This window comes from Mustelus asterias, chromosome 5 (genome assembly GCF_964213995.1).
Source record: "Mustelus asterias chromosome 5, sMusAst1.hap1.1, whole genome shotgun sequence".
Lineage (NCBI taxonomy): Eukaryota > Metazoa > Chordata > Chondrichthyes > Carcharhiniformes > Triakidae > Mustelus > Mustelus asterias.
Genome location: NC_135805.1, coordinates 122,471,821 through 122,494,574, shown reverse-complemented (window position 1 = coordinate 122,494,574; position 22,754 = coordinate 122,471,821). Strand labels below are relative to the sequence as shown.

General features: G+C 41.0%; 1 protein-coding gene across 15 annotated transcripts in view; it reads right to left on the bottom strand.

The window, feature by feature from the left end:
* The window catches only part of mlip (muscular LMNA-interacting protein), a 204,200-nt gene that overhangs the window by 54,100 nt on the left and 127,346 nt on the right, over positions 1-22,754 (bottom strand). For all 15 annotated transcript variants that reach the window (XR_013497792.1, XR_013497793.1, XM_078213270.1 and 12 more), the window contains 2 exons: positions 14,278-16,050; positions 13,567-13,635 (listed from right to left, as the gene is read on the bottom strand). Coding sequence is in view for 13 of the 15 variants with exons in the window: in XM_078213270.1 (XP_078069396.1) it covers positions 13,567-13,635; positions 14,278-16,050 (1,842 nt within the window). In the remaining 2 variants the exon portion in view is untranslated. The remainder of the gene's footprint in view (positions 1-13,566; positions 13,636-14,277; positions 16,051-22,754) is intronic.

Genomic DNA, 22,754 nt, shown 5'->3' with positions numbered 1-22,754 from the left:
CAATAACCATTTGAATGCTCGTAATGTTGACGAGTCCACTACTGCTGCAGGCAGGGCATTCCACGCCCTTACTACTCTCTGAGTAAAGAACCTACCTCTGACATCTGTCCTATATCTATCACCCCTCAATTTAAAGCTATGTCCCCTCGTGTTAGCCATCACCATCCGAGGAAAAAGGCTCTCACTATCCACCCTATCTAATCCTCTGATCATCTTGTATGCCTCTATTAAGTCACCTCTTAACCTTCTCTCTAACGAAAACAGCCCCAAGTCCCTCAGCCTTTCCTCATACGATCTTCCCACCATACCAGGCAACATCCTGGTAAATCTCCTCTGTACCCTTTCCAACGCTTCCACATCTTTCCTATAATGCGGCGACCAGAACTGTACACAATACTCCAAGTGCAGCCGCACCAGAGTTTTGTACAGTTGCAGCATGACCTCATGGCTCCGAAACTCAATCCCTCGACCAATAAAAGCTAACACACCGTATGCCTTCTTAACAACCCTATCAACCTGGGTGCCAACTTTCAGGGATCTGTGCACATGGACACTGAGATCTCTCTGCTCACCCACACTACCAAGTATCTTACCATTAGCCCAGTACTCTGTATTCCTGTTACTCCTTCCAAAGTGAATCACCACACACTTTTCCGCATTAAACTCCATTTGCCACCTCTCAGCCCAGCTCTGCAGCTTATCGATGTCCCTCTGTAACCTGCCACTTCCTTCCGCACTGTCTACAACTCCACCAACTTTAGTGTCTTCTGCAAATTTACTAACCCAGCCTTCTACGCCCTCATCCAGGTCATTTATAACAATGACAAACAGCAGTGGCCCCAAAACAGATCCTTGCGGTACACCACTAGTAACTGAACTCCAGGATGAACATTTCCCATCAACCACCACCCTGTTTCCTTACAGCTAGCCAATTCCTGATCCAAACCACTAAATCACCCTCAATCCCATGTGTCCGTATTTTCTGCAGTAGCTTACCATGTGGAACCTTATCAAACGCACGGTGGCACAGTGGTTAGCACTGCTGCCTCACAGCGCCAGAGACCCGGGTTCGATTCCCGACTTGGGTCACTGTCTGTGTGGAGTTTGCACGTTGTCCCCGTGTGTTTCCTCCGGGTGCTCTGGTTTCCTCCCACAGTCTGATAGACGTGCTGGTTAGGTGCATTAACCTGAACAGACGCCGAAGTGTGGTGAGTAGGAGAATTTCGAAGTAACTTCATTGCAGTTAATATAAGCCTTACTTGTGACTAATAAATAATTTTTAAAAAATCAAATGAGTATTTACTAGGCTCCGTTTTCACTCATTCATATAATCCCCAAGCTGTGTCTGAACTAAATATTTGAAAAGAGTGAGGTCTTGTGGTGCAGTGGATGGTGTCCCTGCCTCTGAGTCAGAAGTTCTGGCTTCGAGTTCTACACAGGACTTCATGGCCAATGAAGGTGGTTTCATAACTCTGACTACACTTTCCGCTGCCTCGGCAAAGTAGCCAGCATAATTAAGGATGCCACGCACCCCGGACATTCTCTCTTCCACCTTCTTCCTTCGGGAAAAAGATACAAAAGTCTGAGGTTGCGTACCAACCGACTCAAGAACAGCTTCTTCCCTGCTGCTGTCAGACTTTTGAATGGAGTTTGCATTAAGTTGATCTTTCTCTAGCCTAGCTATGACTGTAACACTACATTCTGCACTCTCTCGTTTCCTTCTCTATGAACAGTATGTTTTGTCTGTATAGTGTGCAAGAAACAATACTTTTCACTGTATGTTAATACATGTGACAATAATAAATCAAATCAAATCAAACCAAATAACGTGGTCAAAAGGGTTGAATTATCAACTTGCAAATCCTTCCAACACATGCCAGTGGTAAGGGGGCAAGAGTGGGAGACACACCTCCTCAGCCATGTGATGGAAAGAACATTGAATCATCTTTCACCACAATCCACAGCTCCAGGCTTCAGCATGTTAAAATGTATGTTGCCATAGCAACTCGGACACAACCTGAGTGAACTATAACACCGCACCACCAAGAGTTAAAACTATGTAAATTCTAATATACTCAAGCAAAATGGGCTCAAGTTTAATTAAGAAAACTTAAGAATTTGAAGTTTGAAAAATTTTAAATTTGAAAAATTGAAGAAAATTAGCAAATTAAAAAAAGCAGAAAAATGAAGTTAAAAATGAAATCAAGTTGAGCAAAAATAAAACCAAGTATTTTGGTAAGATCAAAAAAGACAAAACTAAAAAGGGAATAGATATACATAAACAGCTCAAAGATTTTACAAAATAATTAATGAACCATATGGAGGAGGCAAAGAGAGAGGAGCTTGTTAACTGGGATAGCAAACCCAGGACTTATACGTAAACTGATCTCCTCTAAGGGCAGATCCTCTGCTCATTTCCCTATGTCTTGCAGTCTTGCACAAATTTGAGGCATCTAACTTCATCGTTCTCTTTCTCCCTTTTGGCCGGCATCATTCTTATCTTTGTTTTATCACCTCTTTCACCAAGTTGGCATGTCTTAGAACATTGTCAATCCAACCTTGTTGCCTTTCATCGATGATATTCACTAATGATCGTTCCTCCTCCGCCATTGTGGGAACTTCTTCACTTCAGCGATCTTTCCTACAGACATGCTCAGTCCTTCTGCGGAAACACATTCCACAACTTTCTAGTCTTTGAATGTATGCAACTAGTAGGAGTTACAATTTTCCAATTCTCATGTATTTGACATGATGGAGGTTCCAGTGTTTAAAGTTGAAGCAATAACCTGGAAATTTGTTGGAGCTGGACATCTCACAGCACATCACATTACAGTTAGACATTTTTCCTCATCCTTCTGCTCAGAAGTGCTTTGTCCTATAAGTTGCCCGAAGTGTAAATTGATACCAATGCAACAAGGCACCTGGAACCTTAATGAACAATAGGATAAACAGTCTATTACCTTAACCGATAGAACAAAGAACAAAGAAAATTACAGCACAGGAACAGACCCTTCGGCCCTCCAAGCCTGCACCGAACATGCTACCTGACTAAACTAAAACCCCCTACATTTCCGGGGACCATATCCCTCTATTCCCATCTCATTCATGTACTTGTCAAGACGCCCCTTAAAAGTCACTACCGTATCCGCTTCCACGACCTCCCCCGGCAACGAGTTCCAGGCACCCACCATTCTCTGTGTAAAAAATCTACCTCGTACATCTCTTTTAAAACTTGCCCCTCGCACCTTAAACCTATGCCCCCTAGTAATTGACTCTTCCACCCTGGGAAAAAGCTTCTGACTATCCACTCTGTCCATGCCTCTCATAATCTTATAGACTTCTATCAGGTCTCCCCTCAACCTCCGTCGCTCCAGTGAGAACAAACCAAGTTTCTCCAACCTCTCCTCATAGCTAATGCCCTCCATACCAGGCAACATCCTAGGTAAATCTTTTCTGTACCCTCTCCAAAGCCTCCACATCCTTCTGGTAGTGTGGCGACCAGAATTGAACACTATATTCCAAGTGCAGCCTAACTAAGGTTCTATAAAGCGTCAACATGACTTGCCAATTTTTCTTTTGTTAACTCAATACCCTGGCCGATGAAGGCAAGCATGCCGTATGCCTTCTTGACTACCTTCTCCACCTGCATTGCCACTTTCAGTGAGCTGTGTACCTTTACACCCAGATCCCTTTGCCTATCAAATTAGGATAGGATTTAATAATTAAGAAGAAATTACAAAGGAAGAGACAGGGAGAATTACAGTTAATCCAGTTGCAGACGGATTTAACGAGCGGGAAAGAACGATTGGATTGAATGAGAAAAGAAACCAAGAACAATCATTAAAATTTCTAGTAATAATTTACGACCTGTAGGAATGAGACTTCAGTTAAAATCATTCCCTTTCGGGGTCAGAGGGGTTGAGTGGCATTGCTGAAACATTAATTCCATCATTAACAAGATATGTAAGTTGTTAAATTCCAACTCTAACTTTCTGCGGTGAGATGAATGGTCAACTTGTGCAAATGCAAACGAAAATCAGTGAGAGCCGAGCGACCGTGTCTTGAGGGGGAAACAGTACAAGGATGAGTTAGAATCAGGGTATGAGCTAAGAATGAAAAAATCCTGTCTGTCTAATTTGACTGAACTTTTTAAAGAGTGGATGAAGACAAAGTTGGTCAAGGTAACACTGTATATGTTGAATATATGGATTTCGGAAGACATTGAACAAAATCCCACACAAATGGCTAGCTGGGAAGATGGAAGCCCATGGAATTAAGAGAAAAGTGACAGTATGAATACAAAGTTGGTGCAGTGATAGGAAGCAAAAGGTTGTGGTGGATGGATGTTTTTGAAACTAGAAGTGTAGTGATGCATCCCTAGCCTCAGTTTTTGTTCCATTACTCTTTGGCGTATGAAGCAGAATTATAAAGTTTGAAGGTGTTACAAAATTTGACAACATAGTAGATAGCGATGTGAATGTGTCAGAGGCTTCAAAATGACAGATAGTGTTTCATGGCTTGGTTTCTATGGATCTCTCTTCAGGTAACTTGTGATCTAAACTATATGAAGAAGGTTTCCTTCTACTCATGTAAGACTCAAGTAGGTTTTTTCCAAAATGACTTTATTCACCCTATACAAATAATCAGCTTCAAGGTAAGTACATCTGTCTTGTGTACAGACTATTCCACTTTGTACAGAGTCTAACTCATGACTGCTGGTGTCACTGTTACATAATGATACGCATTACCATCTTTCCAGTCCTAAACTCTCCCACAAAGTGGAACAACTTCTCAGATCTACTCTATGAAGCCCCCTGAGAATCCTAGATGTCTCAATAAGGTTGCCATTCATTCTTCTAAACTGATTAGAGGTCCAACCTACTCAACTTCTCCTCAGAAGAAATGCCCTCCATACCCAAGATCAAGCTAGTGAATTTTCTGTAGCCTGCCTGCAATGCCAATATATCTTTCCTTAGATAAGGGAACCAAAACTGTTCACAGTATTCCAGGTGTGAACAGCGGACTTGAGGATTTTCTTCACTCAGAATAATCAGGATCTGGAACGTTCTACCTGAAAAAGTGATGGAAGTGAATTCCACCAATGATTTTAAAAAGGCATTGGACAGGTATTTGAAAATGAAGAGCTTACAAAGTAATGGACAAAAAAACAGGGACGTGTTGCTGAGCTATTTCAAAAAGGTGACACAACCAGTCTTTCAAAGAGCCAGCATAGGAACGATGGGTCAAATGGTCTCCTACTGTGCTCTAGGTTCTCATGATTGGATAATTCTATGTTTACATGGGGCATACAGTTTAATGTAGCATTAACAGCAAAAAGCATGTGTTAAACCATCGACAAACACCACAATTGCCGGAGTATTCTGCATCCTTTCCTTCTCAATGAATGGTATGCTTTGTCTGTATAATGCGCAAGAAACAATATTTTTCACTGTCTACCAATACATGTGACAATAATAAATCAAGTTAAAAATTAAAATGGTTATGTAGATGGCAGTTGTCTCAAGACTGCAATCTCATCTCTAATTTTCTATTGCTTGCAAAGCAAACGGTCTTCACTTGCATGACCATTTGAATCTGTTCAATAAGAACACAAGGTTGCCTTTTATCATATGGACTTGCGCCTGATTTTAACTGGATTATATGTCAATGTCACCAAATTGCCTCCGTTTAAATCTCTGTCAGTTTTTTCACAAGTGTAACAGAAAATCATTCCTTTCACTGACTAGATGGGAATGCAAACAGCTCTTCAAAACACAAGAGACGGTTTTGATTCATTTCGAACAATATCTGGTTGTACTGTAGCTACCCCTGCTGGTCAGGTCAAGTAATGACCTCATGACAGCGAAGTAGAAATCCAAATATTTCAACAACATTGTACTTTTAACATGGTCAAATATCTTAAAGCACTGCACAGGAGAGTTAGCAGAAAAAGTGTCTGCTTTCAGCAGACATCTTGAAGGAGACAGAGTTTTAAAATAGTAGAGGTTTAGGGAGCAAAATTGTGAGCTTGAAGCTGAAGGCACAGTCACCAACATAAAAGCAAAATACTGCAGATGCTGGAATCTGAAACCAAAAGAGAAAATGCTGGAAAATCTCAGCAGGTCTGGCAGCATCTGTAAGGAGAGAAAAAAGCTGATGTTTCGAGTCCAGATGACCAAAGCTTTGACAAAGGGTCATCTGGACTCGAAACGTGAGCTCTTTTTCTCTCCTAACAGATGCTGCCAGACCTGCTGAGATTTTCCAGCATTTTCTCTTTTAGGCGCAGTCCCTGTGGAGAACCATCGTTGGTTCCCACTAGATAGTACTGAGCCAGGGTCTGGCCAGTACTACAAGTATGTATATATGTTGCTGTTGGGGTTAGGGATGGGTTGTTCTACTTGTTGCTGTTGGAGTTAGGGTTGGGCTGTTACACCTTGTATTATAGTTATTGTGGTACATCCCAGTCGGGCTCCGCCTCCTGGGAGAGGTATAAAGGTCTCTGCTCTGTCTGGGACCCCTCAGTCTGGGATCGTGTATATAATTAGTAGCTTCATTGTTACAGCAAATAAAAGCCTTTATTTCCTGAGCATCTCAAGCCTTGTGTGTGATAACGCACATCAGTCACCAATGTGGGATCGGAAGAAATTAGGGATGCCCAAGAGGCCAGAATTGATGAAATATAACATTTTTAAAAGTTTGCAGTACTGGAGGAGCTTAAAGGGAGAGGGAAGGGTGAGCCTATGGAAGGAATTAAATAGAAAGATGATCATTCTAAATTGGAGATTTTGTTGGACCAGGAATCACAGCAAGCAAAGGCGTAACAGGAGAAAGGGACCTGATGCAAGTCAGGAAAGAGGCAGCACAGGTTTACAGGGGGTGGTAGCTGAGATGGATGGTCAGGAAACTATCAGATTGGTAGGTCCAATCATTAGAAAATCACACAGGAGGGTTTCAGCAGCAGATAGGCTGAGGAATGGGCAGATACGGATGATATTATAACAGCGCAAGCATGTGATTGAGAAAATACAGGCTAGTTGAGCCACAAATAATGGCAATGGAGGGCAACGCAGACTCGGGAACAGAGTTTATGGTGAAAGCCAAATACAATGGCTCCAGTCTCCTGTTCATGCAACATTGGGTGTAAAGCAACATGGCAAATCAGAGGTAGCTGAGGGAATCCAAGATAGGTGGCGATGAGGTAGAGTTGGGTGTTGTCAGTCAAATCCTGGAACTACCTCCATAACAGCACAATGGGTTTACCTACACCACATGGACTGCTACGGTTCAAAAAGACGATCACATCACCTTCTCAAGGGTAATTTGGGTTGGGCAACAAATGTGAGCCTCGCCAGTGACACTCATGTGCCATGAAATAATTTTTAAAAATTGGTCATTGTGTTTTTTTGATGATGTCGTCAAAGGGCAGGGTGGATCCATAAGGAATGCTAGAGCTAAACAATGTGAGAAGCTATTTCATTAACTTCTCTGGCAATGGTTGGCTGAATAACAATAGACACAGGTGAGAGCAGTCCTACCCAGCTGACTAACAGAGAAGGACTGGAAGCAGAAAGTCTGGTCAACCAAATTGAAGACTGCAGAGTGATTGAGAAGGATGGAGGAAGATAGCTCAGTACAGTCTCAAAGGGGATGCCATTTGTAACTTTGACGAGGACTGTTCCAGTGTCGTTGTGCGAGAGAAACCCAATTGGAGAGGTTCAAACCTGAAGTTGCACAGAAAACGGTCACTGATTTCAAGTTGACATGACATGCTGAAGGACATGTGGAGCGGAAGGGCAGGTTAGTGATGGGCTGGTTGTTTGCAATGGCAGGGTCATGGGTGGGTTTTCTTTTGAGAAGGGGTTGGTGAGAATGGCAGATATGAAAAGGAGGGGGTAAAGGGGCTTGAAGCTAATATAGCAACCAGGAAGGGAAGCTGTCCGTTCAGTGGGAATAGAGTCAAGAGAGCAGAGGGTGGTTCTCGAGGATAAGATGAGAGCTCAGAGGGGCAACTTATTCTTCTAGGTTTAGTGCCTAGAACTGAAAGTTGCACTTTAACTGTCATCTAACCAGAGCTCTGTACAGCTGTGGCATAGTTCCCATCCCCTTTGAGATGAAAGGACAACATTCTTATTTTTAAATTTATTTTCTGTGCCTGGTCCCAGAATCTGTTTGCTCTTTACACCATTTAGAAAACAATTTCCCACATTTCCACTATTTTACCCACTCGCTTGATTTACTTTCTGTTCCTGTAATATTATTCATTGTACCACCTAACCTGGTCTTAGCTATTTTTTTGTCTAATTCACATAAATATGAAGAAAAATTAAATCCCTAGACTCTAGAGGCCGGAAGGATACCACTTAATTAATTTAATTAAAGATCCATTACCCATCCTCTCTGCTTCCCACCTCCAAATCAATACTCTATTCATGTCAATAAATGTCTCCAATTCCATTAACAGTCTCAAATGTGAAATCTTATTGAATGCTTTCTGGAAGGCCATAGGCATTCCCTTGTCTTCCAGAATAGCTACCTCCTCAAAATATTCAACTAGGTTCATTAGACACGACTTATCCTTTACAACTCTTTACTAGTTTGTTCTGATCAGTTCATACTGTCCAAGTGCTCAGTCACTCTGTCCCTAATAATATCTCCACAAATGATGTTGGACGAATTGACCTATCATTCCCGAGTTTCTACCTCCTCTTAAATAATGAGAAGACATTGACAATTTTCCAAGCTAAAGGAACAATTACTGACCTCAGAGTGTTTTGGAAAATCAAGACTGAAATATCTAAGAACTCCTAACCGTTTCTTTCAATACCCCGTAGATGGAAAACTTTAGGTTTGAGATTTGTCAACCTCTTGTTGGATTATTTCTGTTATTACTATTTTTATTCCTGGTAGGCTTTTTCCCTCAATTTACTTTTAGTTCTTGACGTAACTCTGATACTTTATCCTCATTCTTTACTGTGAATTCCGGGTAAGAATTTAGCAAGTCTGCCATTCCCGGTTTTCAATTACATTGTCACCTGCATCTGTCTTTAATGGACTCACATTTCTGTATGCCACACTCGTTCTCCTAGTATACTCCTAAAAGGTTATAGCTCATGGAATAAAAGGAACAGTAGCAATATGGATATAAACTGGCTGAATAATAGGAAGCAGAGAGTCAATGGATAATTTTCAGGCTGGAGGAAGGTATGTAGTGGAGTTCCCCAAGGAGTTGGTATTAGGACCCTTGCTTTCCTGATATATATTAATGGTCTAGATCTTGGTGTGCAGGGAATAATTTCAAAGTTGTATTGTCTCCAGCCAGGACAGTTAGTGAGATTTTGCAAGCCCAGACGAGTCGTGGGGGTTACAGATAGTGTGACATGAACCCAAGATCCCGGTTGAGGCCGTCCTCATGTGTGCGGAACTTGAACCAAGTGTGCGAAACTTGAACCACACTATCTGTAACCCCACGACTTGCCTGGGCTTGCAAAATCTCACTAACTGTCCTGGCTGGAGCCAATATACATCTCTTTTAACCTGTGCTTACCCCTCTCTCCACTCACATTGTCTGTACCTTTAAGACTTGATTACCTGTAAAGACTCACATTCCAACCATTATTTTGTAAATTGAGTTTGTGGCTTTATATGCCCTGTTTGTGAACTGAAATCCCACTCACCTGATGAAGGGGCAGCACTCCGAAAGCTAGTGGCTTGTGCTACCAAATAAACCTGTTTTTAACCTGGTGTTGTGAGACTTCTTACTGAGCTTATTCCAGACACTCACCACCCTCTGTGTGAAACAATTGCCCCTCTGGACAATTTTGCATCTCTCCCCTCTCACCTTAAACCTATGTCCTCTAGTTTTAGATTCCCCTACCTTTGGGAAATATATTGACTATCTAGCTGATCTATACCCCTCATTATGTTATAGACCTCTGTAAGATCACCCCTCAGCCTTCTACGCACCAGAGAAAAAAGTCCCAGTCTATCCAGCGTCTCAAACCATCAAGTCCCGGTAGCATCCTAGTAAATCATTTCTGCACTCTTTCTAGTTTAATAATATCCTTTCTATAATAGAGTGACCAGAACTGTACACAGTATTCCAAGTGTGGCCTTACCAATGTCTTGTACAACTTCAACAAGACGTCCCAACTCCGGTATTCAATGTTCTGACCAATGAAAGCAAGCATGCTGAATGCCTTCTTCACCACTCTGTCCACCTGTGACTCCACTTTCAAGGAGCTATGAACATGTACCCTTAGATCTGTTTGTTCTGTAACTCTCCCCAACGCCCTACCATTAACGGAGTAAGTCCTGCCCTGGTTCAATCTACCAAAATGCATCACCTCGCATTTATCTAAATTAAACTCCATCTGCCATTCGTCAGCCCACTGGCCCAATATGGGTAAAAATCTTAAGGGGATGCAGGAACAGAGGGACCTGGGTTTATATGTGCACAGGTCATTGAAGGTGGCAGGATAGGTAGCAACAGCAGTTACTAAAGCTTATTGTATCCTGGATTTTATTAATAAGGGTTTAGCATTCAAGAGCAAGGAGGTTATGTTGAACTTATATAAGACACTAGTTCGACCTCAGCTGGAACATCGTGTACAGTTCTGGGCGCCACACTGGAAGAAGGATGTGAACGCATTGGTGAGGTTGCAGCAGAGGTTTACAAGAATGGTTCCAAGGATGAGAAGCTTCAGTTATTAGAATAGATTGGAGAGCTTGTGACTGTTCTATTTAGAGAAAAGAAGGCGAAGAGGAAATTTCATAGAGGTGTTCAAAATCGTGAGAGGACTGGATAGCAAGAAACTGTTCCCGCTTAATAAAGGATTCAGAAGGAGAGGGCACAGATTTAAAGTAATTTTCAGAAGAAGCAAATGTGATGTGAACAAAGCTTTTTCACACAGCAAGTGGCTCGGGTCTGGAGTACACTACCTGGAAATGTGGTGAAGGCAGGTTCAATCAAGGCATTCAAGGGGCATAATGATTTGAATAGAAACAATGTGCAGGAGTATGGAGTAAAGGCAGAGGAATGGCACTAGTCACAATGGTCATTGGGAAAGATGGGCTGAATGGCCTCGTTTGGTGTTGTAACAATTCTGTGATTGTGAGGTTAGACAGACTGGGTTTTTTTACACTGGAGTTTAGAAGAATGAGGGGTGACTTGATTGAAGTATATAAGATCTTGAATGGCATCGACAAGGTGGATGTGGGAAGGATGTTTCCTCTTGTGATTGAGTTCAGAACTAGGGGGCACTGTTTTAAAATTAGGGGTTGCCCTTTTAGGACAGAGATGAGGAGAATTCTTTTCTTTGATGGTTCTGCGACTTTGGAACTCCCTGCCTCAGAAGGTGAGGTCTTTGAATATTTTGAAGGTGGAGATTAATAGACTTTTTGTTAGGCAAGGGAATCAAATTATCGGGGGTCTATGGGAATGGCAGAGCAATCTCAAGGGGCCAAATGGCCAACTTCTGCTTCTATTTCACATGTCCGTATGTTCGTAAACTCCTGAGGTTTTGCCCTTGAGATTCCTCAAGTCTTTTCTTGAATTCCCTTTCTGCAATTCTAACCATTTTTGTTGCATCCTTTTGTTGTTCTTTATGTCTTTCGGAGTCTGGAGGATCATTACTTTTCTTTGCAGCTTGATGGAAACTCAGAAAAGAAAAGAACATTTGAAAGACAATCCATGTGTATTTAACAACCTTGATGGGCCGAATGACCTAGGACTTTAAGATATATCATCTGTACATAATCAAAAATTATTTATGTACTACATATGTTATTTGCATGAATTTTCTGTGGTCATGGGCTTAGAATGCCTACTTGGTGCCAACTTAAATTTCATGCACCATTACTGCATAGTATGCATCACCTAGACTTGAAATGCCAACAGATTTTCTGTACTGAATTCTGAGTCTGTTAACACAGGTAACAAAGACTCAGTTACACGTATATTATTTGAATGCCTTCATTATTCAATAACAATAATACAGACAATATAAATGCAAATAAAGATATATATTAAAAAATTGTGTTGCAAAGCAAGCTGTATTCACACAAGTTTGTAAAAAAAAAGCACCAAGACAAAAGGTTCTTTCTCCAAAATTATAAATGATAAGAAAATTGTTTTGGTAACAGCTAGACCTCTCCCACTCATTTTGTTGGCAAGTCTCTGATTCTGAATGTGTGTGGAAGAACTTTCCTCTGGCTGTGAGTGTAGGGAGCTAAGAAGCAATTTATAGAGCAATATAAAGGGCCAACCCTCTTTTTAGCGGCTTCCATGGAAATCCTATTGAAGGGGGAGAGGAAAAGGAGGGAGCTGTCTGTCTTCAAAATCCACAAAGGACTCTCCAATGCCATGGTGAAACATACCTGGACAGAATTGTCAAAGGATTGTGGGTTTGATGGCCTCAATGGTGTCAAAGTTCTTGTGTACTGTTGCAGTTGATCCAATCTAGTCAACTGGGTTCATTATTTGTTTTGCATGAAAAGTATTTTCTCAAGAATGACTGCAATAGTTTTTCTGAGGGAGGATATTCTTCAGTGTGCAAGCAGCTAGTGATTTTATCTAAGCATAATAATAGCTTTCTTCATAGCATACATTGAACCAAATAAAATAAGACGACTTGCACTTATACAATGTCTTTTCATAACCTGAGGATGCCTGAAGTACTTTGCAGCCAATTAAGTATTTTTGACGTGTAATCACTGTTGTGTTGTTGGAAACATGGCAGCCAATTTGTGCACATCAAACTCCTACAAACAGCAATGAGGTAATGATCAGATTGTCTGGTTTTTTTCCTGTACAAAATAAGTCTCCTGCTGTCAGCACTCACACCAATAATTTCTGAACTCACCACCTCTACTAACTACACTTGGGGTTTTGCTTTACTGCAAAATGAACCAGAAACATAATCTTGTGACTCTGCATTTTCAGTTGAAACATTTGTCTTCATTAAGGCTAAATTTGAACCGTCACCTTCTGGAGAGTTGAGGCTTCAGAAAGCTTTCACTCTTTTTTTTATATTAATGCTTATGATCACCATGATCAGAAGTTCAAATCAGCAGGATCTTAATTAAGATACAAAACCCAGGTTTGCATATTAGGATTCTTAAAGATGAAAATACACTCTTACTTTGACAAGATAACAACTGCAGGTGATCGGGTTAGTGAGCAACAGGCATGCAAGTTGGTAAATCTCTATCTAATGCTTGAACAGGATACATGCGATCCAAGTTCCCTTCATTTTTAACAGAAGAAAGTGCTTCCACAAGACAAAGTAAGAACCCATTGCAAAAAACACATCATACTGCAGAACACAACATAGGGATGATATCCACCTCACAACAACCATTCAACATGCAGTAACATTTGTAATATTATTAAACATTATGTTGGCTTAAGATCCTTTACTGTATGATAGAAAGGATCCACCTTACTCTGTCCTCCCCCAACAACAACAGCAATCTCAAAGTTTGCCAATAGTCTACGTATTGCTTGTTGGCTCACACAAAGAGGAAAGCAGGACTATTGAAGCAAAGTTTCCTATGGCTGACACTGACCTTCTGCTCCAAAAGCAGTGTGTTTGTTGGTATTGCTGCAAAAGCCTTATAAGTTGACTTGATCTTGTACTGCAGGAGTGAAACAGTCAAAAATAAAAGGAACAAGCAGTGAAATTGGGTGACGCAGTAAAAATAGCAAAAAGATTTATTACTGAATGGAGATGGTTGATAATGCTGTGATTATAATTTGAACAGATTTGTAAATATGGTAACAACCATCTTTTGTAATCCTGCAATAAATTCATCTCTAATAATGCCCACTAAAGTTGCTTTCCATTTGAAACGCAATATTTCAATGTTTAAAATGCCCATTAATGTTGCTTTCCATTTGCTATACAATATTTCAATGTTTAAAAAGGACCAATTAAGGAGCAAATTTCAGCACCTCGTCCCAGGTCTCAAAAGAGTTAGGCTTATTTCACAAGACTCCAACTGAACATTTTCTGAACCTCACAAATCAGTATTTAACATAATAAGAAAGTATATAAATATACTCCGAGATAGCAATTCTGGCAAAACTCAGGAAAGTTAAGGAAATTCAGGATTTTTTCTCATGAGTACTGGAAGGGTAAGATTAGCTATCTAAATAGATTCACTGTATATCAATTACTTGATGCAGGTTAATTAATAAGAGCAGAGGGTGAAAGGGCCATTCCAAAAAACAATATTCATCACTATCTATAACATGCAAAAGAAAGAGATGCAAAATACCTTTTGTTCTGGTTTCTTAGTCTCATTCTCAGTGGAACAGGATAAAGATTGTGCTGGAGATTGTGTGCCAGAACTTGAGAAATGTGTTGGCAGTGGAGGAGACTGGGCTGGACCAGGTGATGTTATATCAAGTCTTGGGTTAGAAAAATGTGCTGCACAGTGAACTGGAGTATTAACACTAGCACTGGATCTAGGGAAATGGAAAAGATGGCAAGGTAACTGTCCCGGAGTAGGAGGTCTTTGTGAGGTAGGATAAGTTGGAGTTGGGGAATTGGAGCTCAGTCTTAATGAAGAGGAATGGGGGTCGATTTGATTTAGGGCAGGAGAAACTGAACTTGGTCTTAGTGAAGAGGAAAGAGAACTCATACCCAAGGGGGTAGGTGTAATGGAACCAGATTGTGGGGAAGAGTTAACTGGAGTAGGGGATGAAGAAATGGAGGAAGATGAAACAAACTGTTCTGATAAGGGGGACATATTGTGGAGCCTTGCAGAAGGAGAAAGGGGACGAGCTGTTGGAGTAAGAGACAGACTGTCAAGTTTTGCAGGGCAGTAATTTAAACTCAAATAATGAGGGGTGGGGGAAATTTTACTAGCTCTCTCAGAAGGTAAATGACCTAAAATGGGGTCTGGTAAAGGAGACCCTGGTTCTTGCGCCAGGGAGAATGAACTGATTGGTGAGAAACGATGTGAAGGAAACTGTGCTGTGCCAGGAGAAAGCAGTCCATGTCTCGGGGAGGGACAATGGGATGATGTAAGGGGCTTTGGGCCATGGCACCATGAAGTCAGTGCAGCTGTGGAGTTCCCTGGGCTCAAGGCATCAACATGATGTTTTACGGGCGAGGGGCCTGGTGGAGTTTGAGCTGTCCCTGTGGCAATATTTCCACGTTTTTGAGATAAAGATGTGAAAGAGGAATGAACAGAGTGTTTCCCAGGCTCTGGGGACAAAGGAGAGGCTAGGGACCCTGATGAGACTGAAGAAGTGCCTCCAAGTATTCCAGAAGAATCCAGCAGAATACTCCCTAGAGTGGGGGAAAGTGTTCTGGCTTTTTGACAGGAAGGTGATGGCTGTGGGGTTGTTGGAATTGGAGATTTGCTAAAAGTGCTTAGAGATGTGGCCGAAGAGACTAGTTTTGATTGTTCTGAGGATTTGGATGAGACAGGAGGCCGTTTTCCAGACCTTAGAATTGAAGTCAACAATGACAACTGAGTTGGAGGAGAAGATACAGCAGATTTGGCAACATTAGTGTGTGCTGAGATCACACTGGAATCATTAAGAATTCTAGGAGAGTGATGTGAGGATCGCTGAAAAGTGGGAGAATGTATATTCTGACTTGATGAATGAAGCGACAATGGAACACGAGTTGGAGAGCACATGGTGGATCGCGAAGAAGGTAAAGATGAGGAGGACCAGGCAGGAGAAGACTGCAAATCACTACAGCTCAGAAAATGCAATGGAGATGGGGGATAGGAAGGCGAGGCTGTTTTAGACTTTCTAAAGGAAGAGTTGGATGGGAAAAGGGACTTAGTATGGAGGGCTGAGGGTAAGGAGCTGGAAGACAAGAAGGACGTCTCAGAAAAAGTCAAGAAAGTGGACCTGGGTAAACTGGAGGATTTCTTTTCTGAATTTGTTTTGGCAGGAAAACAGAGTGAAGATTTATTTAATAAGGATGAACTGCAAACACGTCGCAGGTCAGCTGGGATGGACTCTCCATTCCCAATTGTGAAAGTTAGTGGTTGAGTAGTGAGGTTATCAGGAGTATAAGAAGTGCTTGACTGTGAAAAGTAAAAAAGGAGAAAATAAGTAAAAGCAATATGGTTACGAAAACTTAACAACATATATTGAGGATTATCAGGTTTTTCTTTTCACATTTGATTTTTTTCATTGCTTCCTTTTATTGCCATTTGATTTTTTTTAGAATCAATTCTTAAAGTGTGGGCATCTATGGCAATACCGACATTTATTGCAGACTCCTAGTTGCCCTAAGAAAGTGATGGTGGGCCTTTTAATTGTGGTTTGATACAGCTTGGTGGCTTGCTAGGGCACTTTAGAAGCAGTTAAGCATCAGCCACTTTGCTGCCAGGATGGATTTACATAAAGGACAGAGCAGCTTCCTTTCCTTGAAGGACATTAGCGAACCAATTGGATTCTCACAATAACCAAATAGTTTCATGCTCATGTTTATACGTAACAACCTTTTATTTCCAGATTCCATTTTTGTAAGCTGAATTCAAAGTTGTATACTATTCTGGTGGGATTTAAACTCATATTTTCTGGATTATTACTTCAAGGCTCTGGATTGATGGTTCAATGGCCGAAACACTGCCCAGCCATAACCAGTTAGAACTGAGATTGAAACTCCTGAACACTCTGGCTGTTGAGAAGAAAATTTTGTAGATTATGTCCATAAACACGTTCACTTCAGTCAATCACACCCAAAAGGGGGATTATTATATATCAATTGCCATCCTGCTTTTGAGCGTGTGAAGTAAAACTTCAGCAGTATTTTGAATATAAAATCCATACCTCTTTGACACCCACCAGTAATTCCTTATTTCACTGAAAATGCTCACTTCGTAATTATTTGCTTCTGATCCAATAAGTACATCACTTAGCTCAGTCAATAAATGTTACTAACAAAATAGTTTCCCTCCAATGTTTTGCTCTCCCCTGCACAAACATCAATAGTAGCCACTCAAGCCAGTGACCTGTTAAGCACACTGCTAAACTTAAAGAAGTTCCAGTCTTCTCAGGGCAATATGATGATATGAATTAGTAACTTTCCTGCTCTGTACTATAAAGTGATTCTGCCATGTCTGTCTCTATGGAGTTTGCACATTCTCCCCATGTCTGCGTGGGTTTCACCAGGTGCTCCGATTTCCTCCCACTATCCAAAGATGTACAGGTTAGGTGGATTGGCCATGCTAAGTCACCCCTTAGGCTGGAATTTTAATGCCTCACCCACCCCGGAATCAGGGCGGGTGAGGCTCGCAGAACTGAAATTTCCGTTGGCCTCGGGCAGGATTTTACAATCTCGCCCAAGCGAGGTTGTAAAATCCTGCCCTCTGTGTCCCAAGATGTGTAGGTTGGGTTAACCATGGGAAATGTGCAGGGTGGGGAAGAGGACCTGGTTTGGATACTCTGTCAGAGAGTCGGTGCAGACTCGATGGGCCGAATGGCTTCTTGTGCACTGTAGGGATTCTATGACTCTGAGCCATGCGCCACTTGGTTTCTGATTTGAGTCATGAGGGGTTATTTGGAGCCTGTATTCTCTCTCAGCAAGGTGAGAGAGACACTTGGGAAGTCTCTGGCAGAGAACTATAGTGGAAAACAGCAGCTGCCAATGTACGTTTGTCCAAATAAACAGTGCAATCTTGCAACAGGTTGAAGCTTTAAAGAACTGTCTCCGGAATAAATAAGCATGTTCACATGTGCAGTCCTCTTTCTGGAATCCCCCACCTTATTCATACTGCAGGGAGCTGCTGACCAGTTCATATCCTTCACACACTGTGAAGTGGGCTATGTTCCCCCACTGCTCTCGAACAGGCATTTCAGATCATCAGCAGAAGTCTGGGAGCAGATTACACACACTCTCAGCCAGAAATATGGAAGGAACGAAAGGGGAGGGTAGAAAATGCAGAGAGTCAGCCTTTGTAAGAAAAAGAATGCGCATGTTAATGTTAAAATTACTCTTCTTCACTCTAGAAATCCAAATACTCTCTTCGCTGATGAGAATAAAAGAATATTTTCCTTCAAAGTTGACAATATTAGTAAAAATTCTAGTTGTTTTCAATCTCTAAGGATAAAACTCAGGGAAAGTTGAAGAAAAACGACCCAAAATATTTGGAAATAAAAGTTTAAAATGGAATTTGATTCCTTTATGAATGGGGAGTTTTTCCAAAAAAATATTTTAAAAAGTGACACAATTATGTGCATATGAGAAGTTCATTTCACCATCAGCTCCAACCCCACAGACAGAAACTAAGTTACCCCTTTTAGCTGAAGGCTTTTTAAAATTCATCACACACCTTCATAGAACCATAGAATCCCTACAGTGAAGAAGGAAGCCATTCAGCCCATCAAACCTTCACTGACAACGATCCCACCCAGGCCCTATCCCTGTAACCCCATGTATTGACCCTGCTAATCTCCATGATACTAATGGACAATTTAGCATGCCCAAGCCACCTAACTCACACATCTTTGGACTGCGGGACGAAACTGGAGCACCGAGAGGAAACCCATGCAGACACGGGGAGAATGTGCAAACTCCACACAGACAGTGACCCAAACTGGCAAGAAAACCCGGGTCCCTGTCCTGGCGCTGTGAGGCAGCAGTGCTAACCACTGTGCCACCCTCTGTGCCACCCTCTGTGCCACCCTTCGTATTGTTAAATGCAAATTTATATATTTATTCATTTTAAATCTCTAAATTGACAGATATGATTGGACAAATTAGCCCATTGGGCTCTTGGGCAAAGTCATGATGGAACATTGATTTTTTTTAAACAGGTGGCGACATTATTCAAGTCCACATAAGTACTGATAATCAGCAAGAAATCCAGCAGCTTTGAGAATTAAAGCATGGTAACAATTGGACTAAAGGCCTGAATGGTTTAGTTGGCCTGAACCATTCAGGTCATTTGGAATCTTCTGAGACAAAATGCCTGAGAATGAAAGATGGTCAAGTATGACAATGCTGAGCCTTTAAGAAATGTATTTGTGTCATGTTTCTTGTGAAAGATATGTTTAAAATTCAACTCTGGAATACAGTGCTGATCTGTCTGCTAGGCAGCTCACATGCTGAGAATGCAGAAGCATAATTGATCCTAGATGTAGGATATTTGTTTTAATCTGAGCTAATGCAGTTTTGTGTATTTTTGGGTTGTCCCCTGGGAGGGTGCGGGGGAGTTCAGTTTAGGGTTTTATTAGCTTCATTGACAAGAGAGAGTCATGTTCTGACTCTTCTGACTCTAATGCAGAAGCACCATTTAAAACCACCAAGCCTGATCATAATTGTTTCTGATATTAGAATTGATAAAATAAATGTTGAGTTCCTATTTCAAGCCCTCAAAGGAATATTCAAAGCGATAATCAAATTTTCAAATGAAAATAAATGAAACGCAGTCTCGGTGGTTCTTGGAGATCAAAACAAAAGGTTTCTCTTGGGAAGAAATAAATTGAGCATGAACTGTCAATTGCTGTTTGAATTTGGGATCTTTTGAAATTATAAAATGATAGGTACAATATTACACCATATTTTTAATTAATTAAAGGTCATCTTTAGATCAGGTCATAGATAAAGGATAAACAAAACAGAAATAGCCAATATCTAGAATCAAACGGGGATGTTTGATTTTCTTTGAAAAATATGATAATATCTTTCACCAGGGCTCATGAATGAGATAGGCTGGTAACTAATGGGATATGTAAAATTGAATTCAAGGAAGTAATTGAGATAGAGACAGAAAAAGTTACACATCACCAAATGGTAATTGTAATTAGTCACCTTAGGTGTTGTTTAATGCAATATATCAATTTGGTATCAATGCACATTCTAGTGAAAGCGTAGATGGGGCTAGTAAATTGATAGCTTTCTCTTGGAGATGTTTGCATCTTTACCTATGAACTTTTTGGGATATCTTTATTTGATGATAGTCTGGCCACTATTTGAATCATCAGGAGCATACAGTTAGAGATATGTAAAGATCTTGACATAGGCACCCTTGATAAGACCACCTGAAAGCCTAAGAACGGCTTGGATTGTATGGCACGTGTTGCATGATACTGAGATATTGGCATAAGTATGCAGATGTGATTTCTTAGATTAATATTCAGGAATGCATGATGAACCTACACTGAAGAATGGGTCCCGGACATGCTAGCTACTTGGTAGCTGAACAGAAATGATTAATATGCCCAGTAGAGTCAGACAATGCTCTTTAAATCATCAAAGCACTGTCACATAGTCCATGCAGACATTAACTTTTTAAAGCCAATCAAGATACACTTGACATAGTCAGTGGGTGTAAAATTAAAGTAAAATTATAGACCAATGCTAAGTTTTGAAGTACAGATTGTGGGACACTTGAAGGCAAAGGAGAAATAATTCCTAATAAGAGTTATCCAAAGATGTACTGAAGTGTACTGAGAGATGGGAGAATCTTAAGCCCATACATAAATCTTTGTTCGAACCATATGCATTTACAATATGACAATAATTTGGAATTTTGAGAATTGATCTGCAGGTGTGGAGTAGCAACCCAAGTAGATGGTGATCACATTTTACTGGACATTTTTTCTTGGTGGCAGCTCAAGGGTTTGTGTTGATGTGTCTGATATTATGTTACCGTTGGTATTTAATCACACTATTAGGGAAGCCAGTTAATGCCTTACAAATGGCAAGATTAGCCAAAAACCAGCTGTTAAAAGTCAACAAGTAAACTTTCTTCTCAAGGCAGAGAACTGTAAGAAATTGTAGTTTTAAAAATCCTATAATATCAGCAAAGAATTGTGAACTCTTAACAGCAGGGTCAACCTAAGTACTGAAACAGAATTAGATGTCCCAGTATCTAATGGTTCGAGTCCTGAGGCACAAATTATAGACCAATGCTAAGTTTTGAAGTACAGATTGTGAGGAGTTCCAACTTACTTTCTTGTGGAACTCCAGGTCAGAAAGTCCAAGTCATGAATGATCTCCGGAGTTTCTCACATGCATGGGTCAAGAGCCAGTGGTACATAAGCAATCCGGCAGGTAAAGTGCGCTTGTTTAAAAACAGAGAAAAAAAAGAAGCAGCACGATGACCTCACTCATGTTACCAGTGGCAATGTATAGGAAGAGGTCCAAAAGCAAGTCCCAAGCAGGATATAGGGAGAAGTCCCAGTTAAGAAGTTGGAGGGGCAGAGAAAAAGCCTCCAAGCAGAAAAAGGGCAGTGGTTGGCAGACTATGAAAGGTGACGGCTCAGGAGAAGCCCTGGTGATCAAAGAAGGCTCACGAGAAGCCTTGAGGATCCAAGAAGGTAGATGAAGGAATGGAATCTTAGAGGATTGATTGAAACCGTGCAAGGTGGACCATTGTTGATGCCATCCACGTTGGAGCGACATTTGGGGAGAGTTCCAAGGCAAGATCTTTGAAAGTGAAGACTGGAATCCCTCATAAGAGAGACAAAGTTTCAAAGAGATTGGCTAGCTCATGGTATTTAGTAATGTCTAGGTCAGTTATTGAGAAAGCCATGGAGTCTGGTTTGGTTGCATCTGCTATTTTTTGTGTAGTGTGATGTGTTCGACCCCAGTTTGTCTGTAAATCCACATGTACCTCATGCTAACCCTGAATGTTAGAGCACAAATGAGATGTTGCAAATTGTTTCATCTTTCTGACCTTGTACAATAAAGTTTATTTTTGTTTGTTCAAAACCCATGGAATCCTGTGGCTTTATTCTCTCAGCAGGTGTCTCAAATCACAAACTTTTGTCTACTTTAAACAAAAATTGTTGGTCTCTTAGGGATTGCACCAAACATTTGGGGTCTGATCCAGGATCATAAGATTTAGAAGTGTCAAGGGATGCGGGTAAAAAGGTGCAAGATGGACGGAGAAGGTGGTTGAGACTTGATAAGGCAACAAAGTGGAAAGCGCAGGAAGATGACTTTGTATAGTTGATCATTGCTCTCAAAGGCAGAATACAAAAATCTTTTTAATTGATCCTAATTTTTAATAACTCTCCTGTGCGCTTGTTGTGATGTCTTCACACATACACTTCATGACACAATAATATCACCAGTCTTCATAATAACTTAAACTCAGATTCTGAGGAGCCACGTGAATCAACTTTCTAAACCTGAAGCAGATTCAAGTAAAATTTTCATCTGATTCCATTTTCTGCTTCTTGGTTTTAAAATTTGAATTGAATTAAACTAAATGCATTTCCTTTTTTTGCTTTTAATGCTTCCCTGTAAACAAACACAAATAATTATGTACAACCAAATCAGAAAATACTTCACAAAATTCAACTCATGGAGGATAATCAACAAAAACACAATTCCAATCAATGGTCCATGATTTTTTGAATTGAGTCATTGAAGCATTACTACACAGGGAGAAGCCATTTGCCCATCAGCTCCATGCCAGCTGTCAGCAGCACAATTAACCAGACCCATTTCCCTGCTCCATCCCGCAAAATCTATTTCCCTCAACTGCCTGTTCAATTTTCTTTTGCAATCATAGATCCGCTCCGCTTCCAACACCTTGGTAAGCAGTGGTTTCCAGATCATTACCACGCACTGCATAAAAAAGATTCTTCTTCACAACCCCCCACTGACGATCCTACTCAATCTAGACATGGGGCGAGATTCTCTGGTCTCCCCACAGCATGTTTCCTGCGGTGGGAGGCAGGCCACCATTTGTCGGTGGCGAATCTTCTGGTCCCGCCACTGTCAATGGGATTTTCCATTGACTCCATCCCCCATCATGAGGAAAACTGC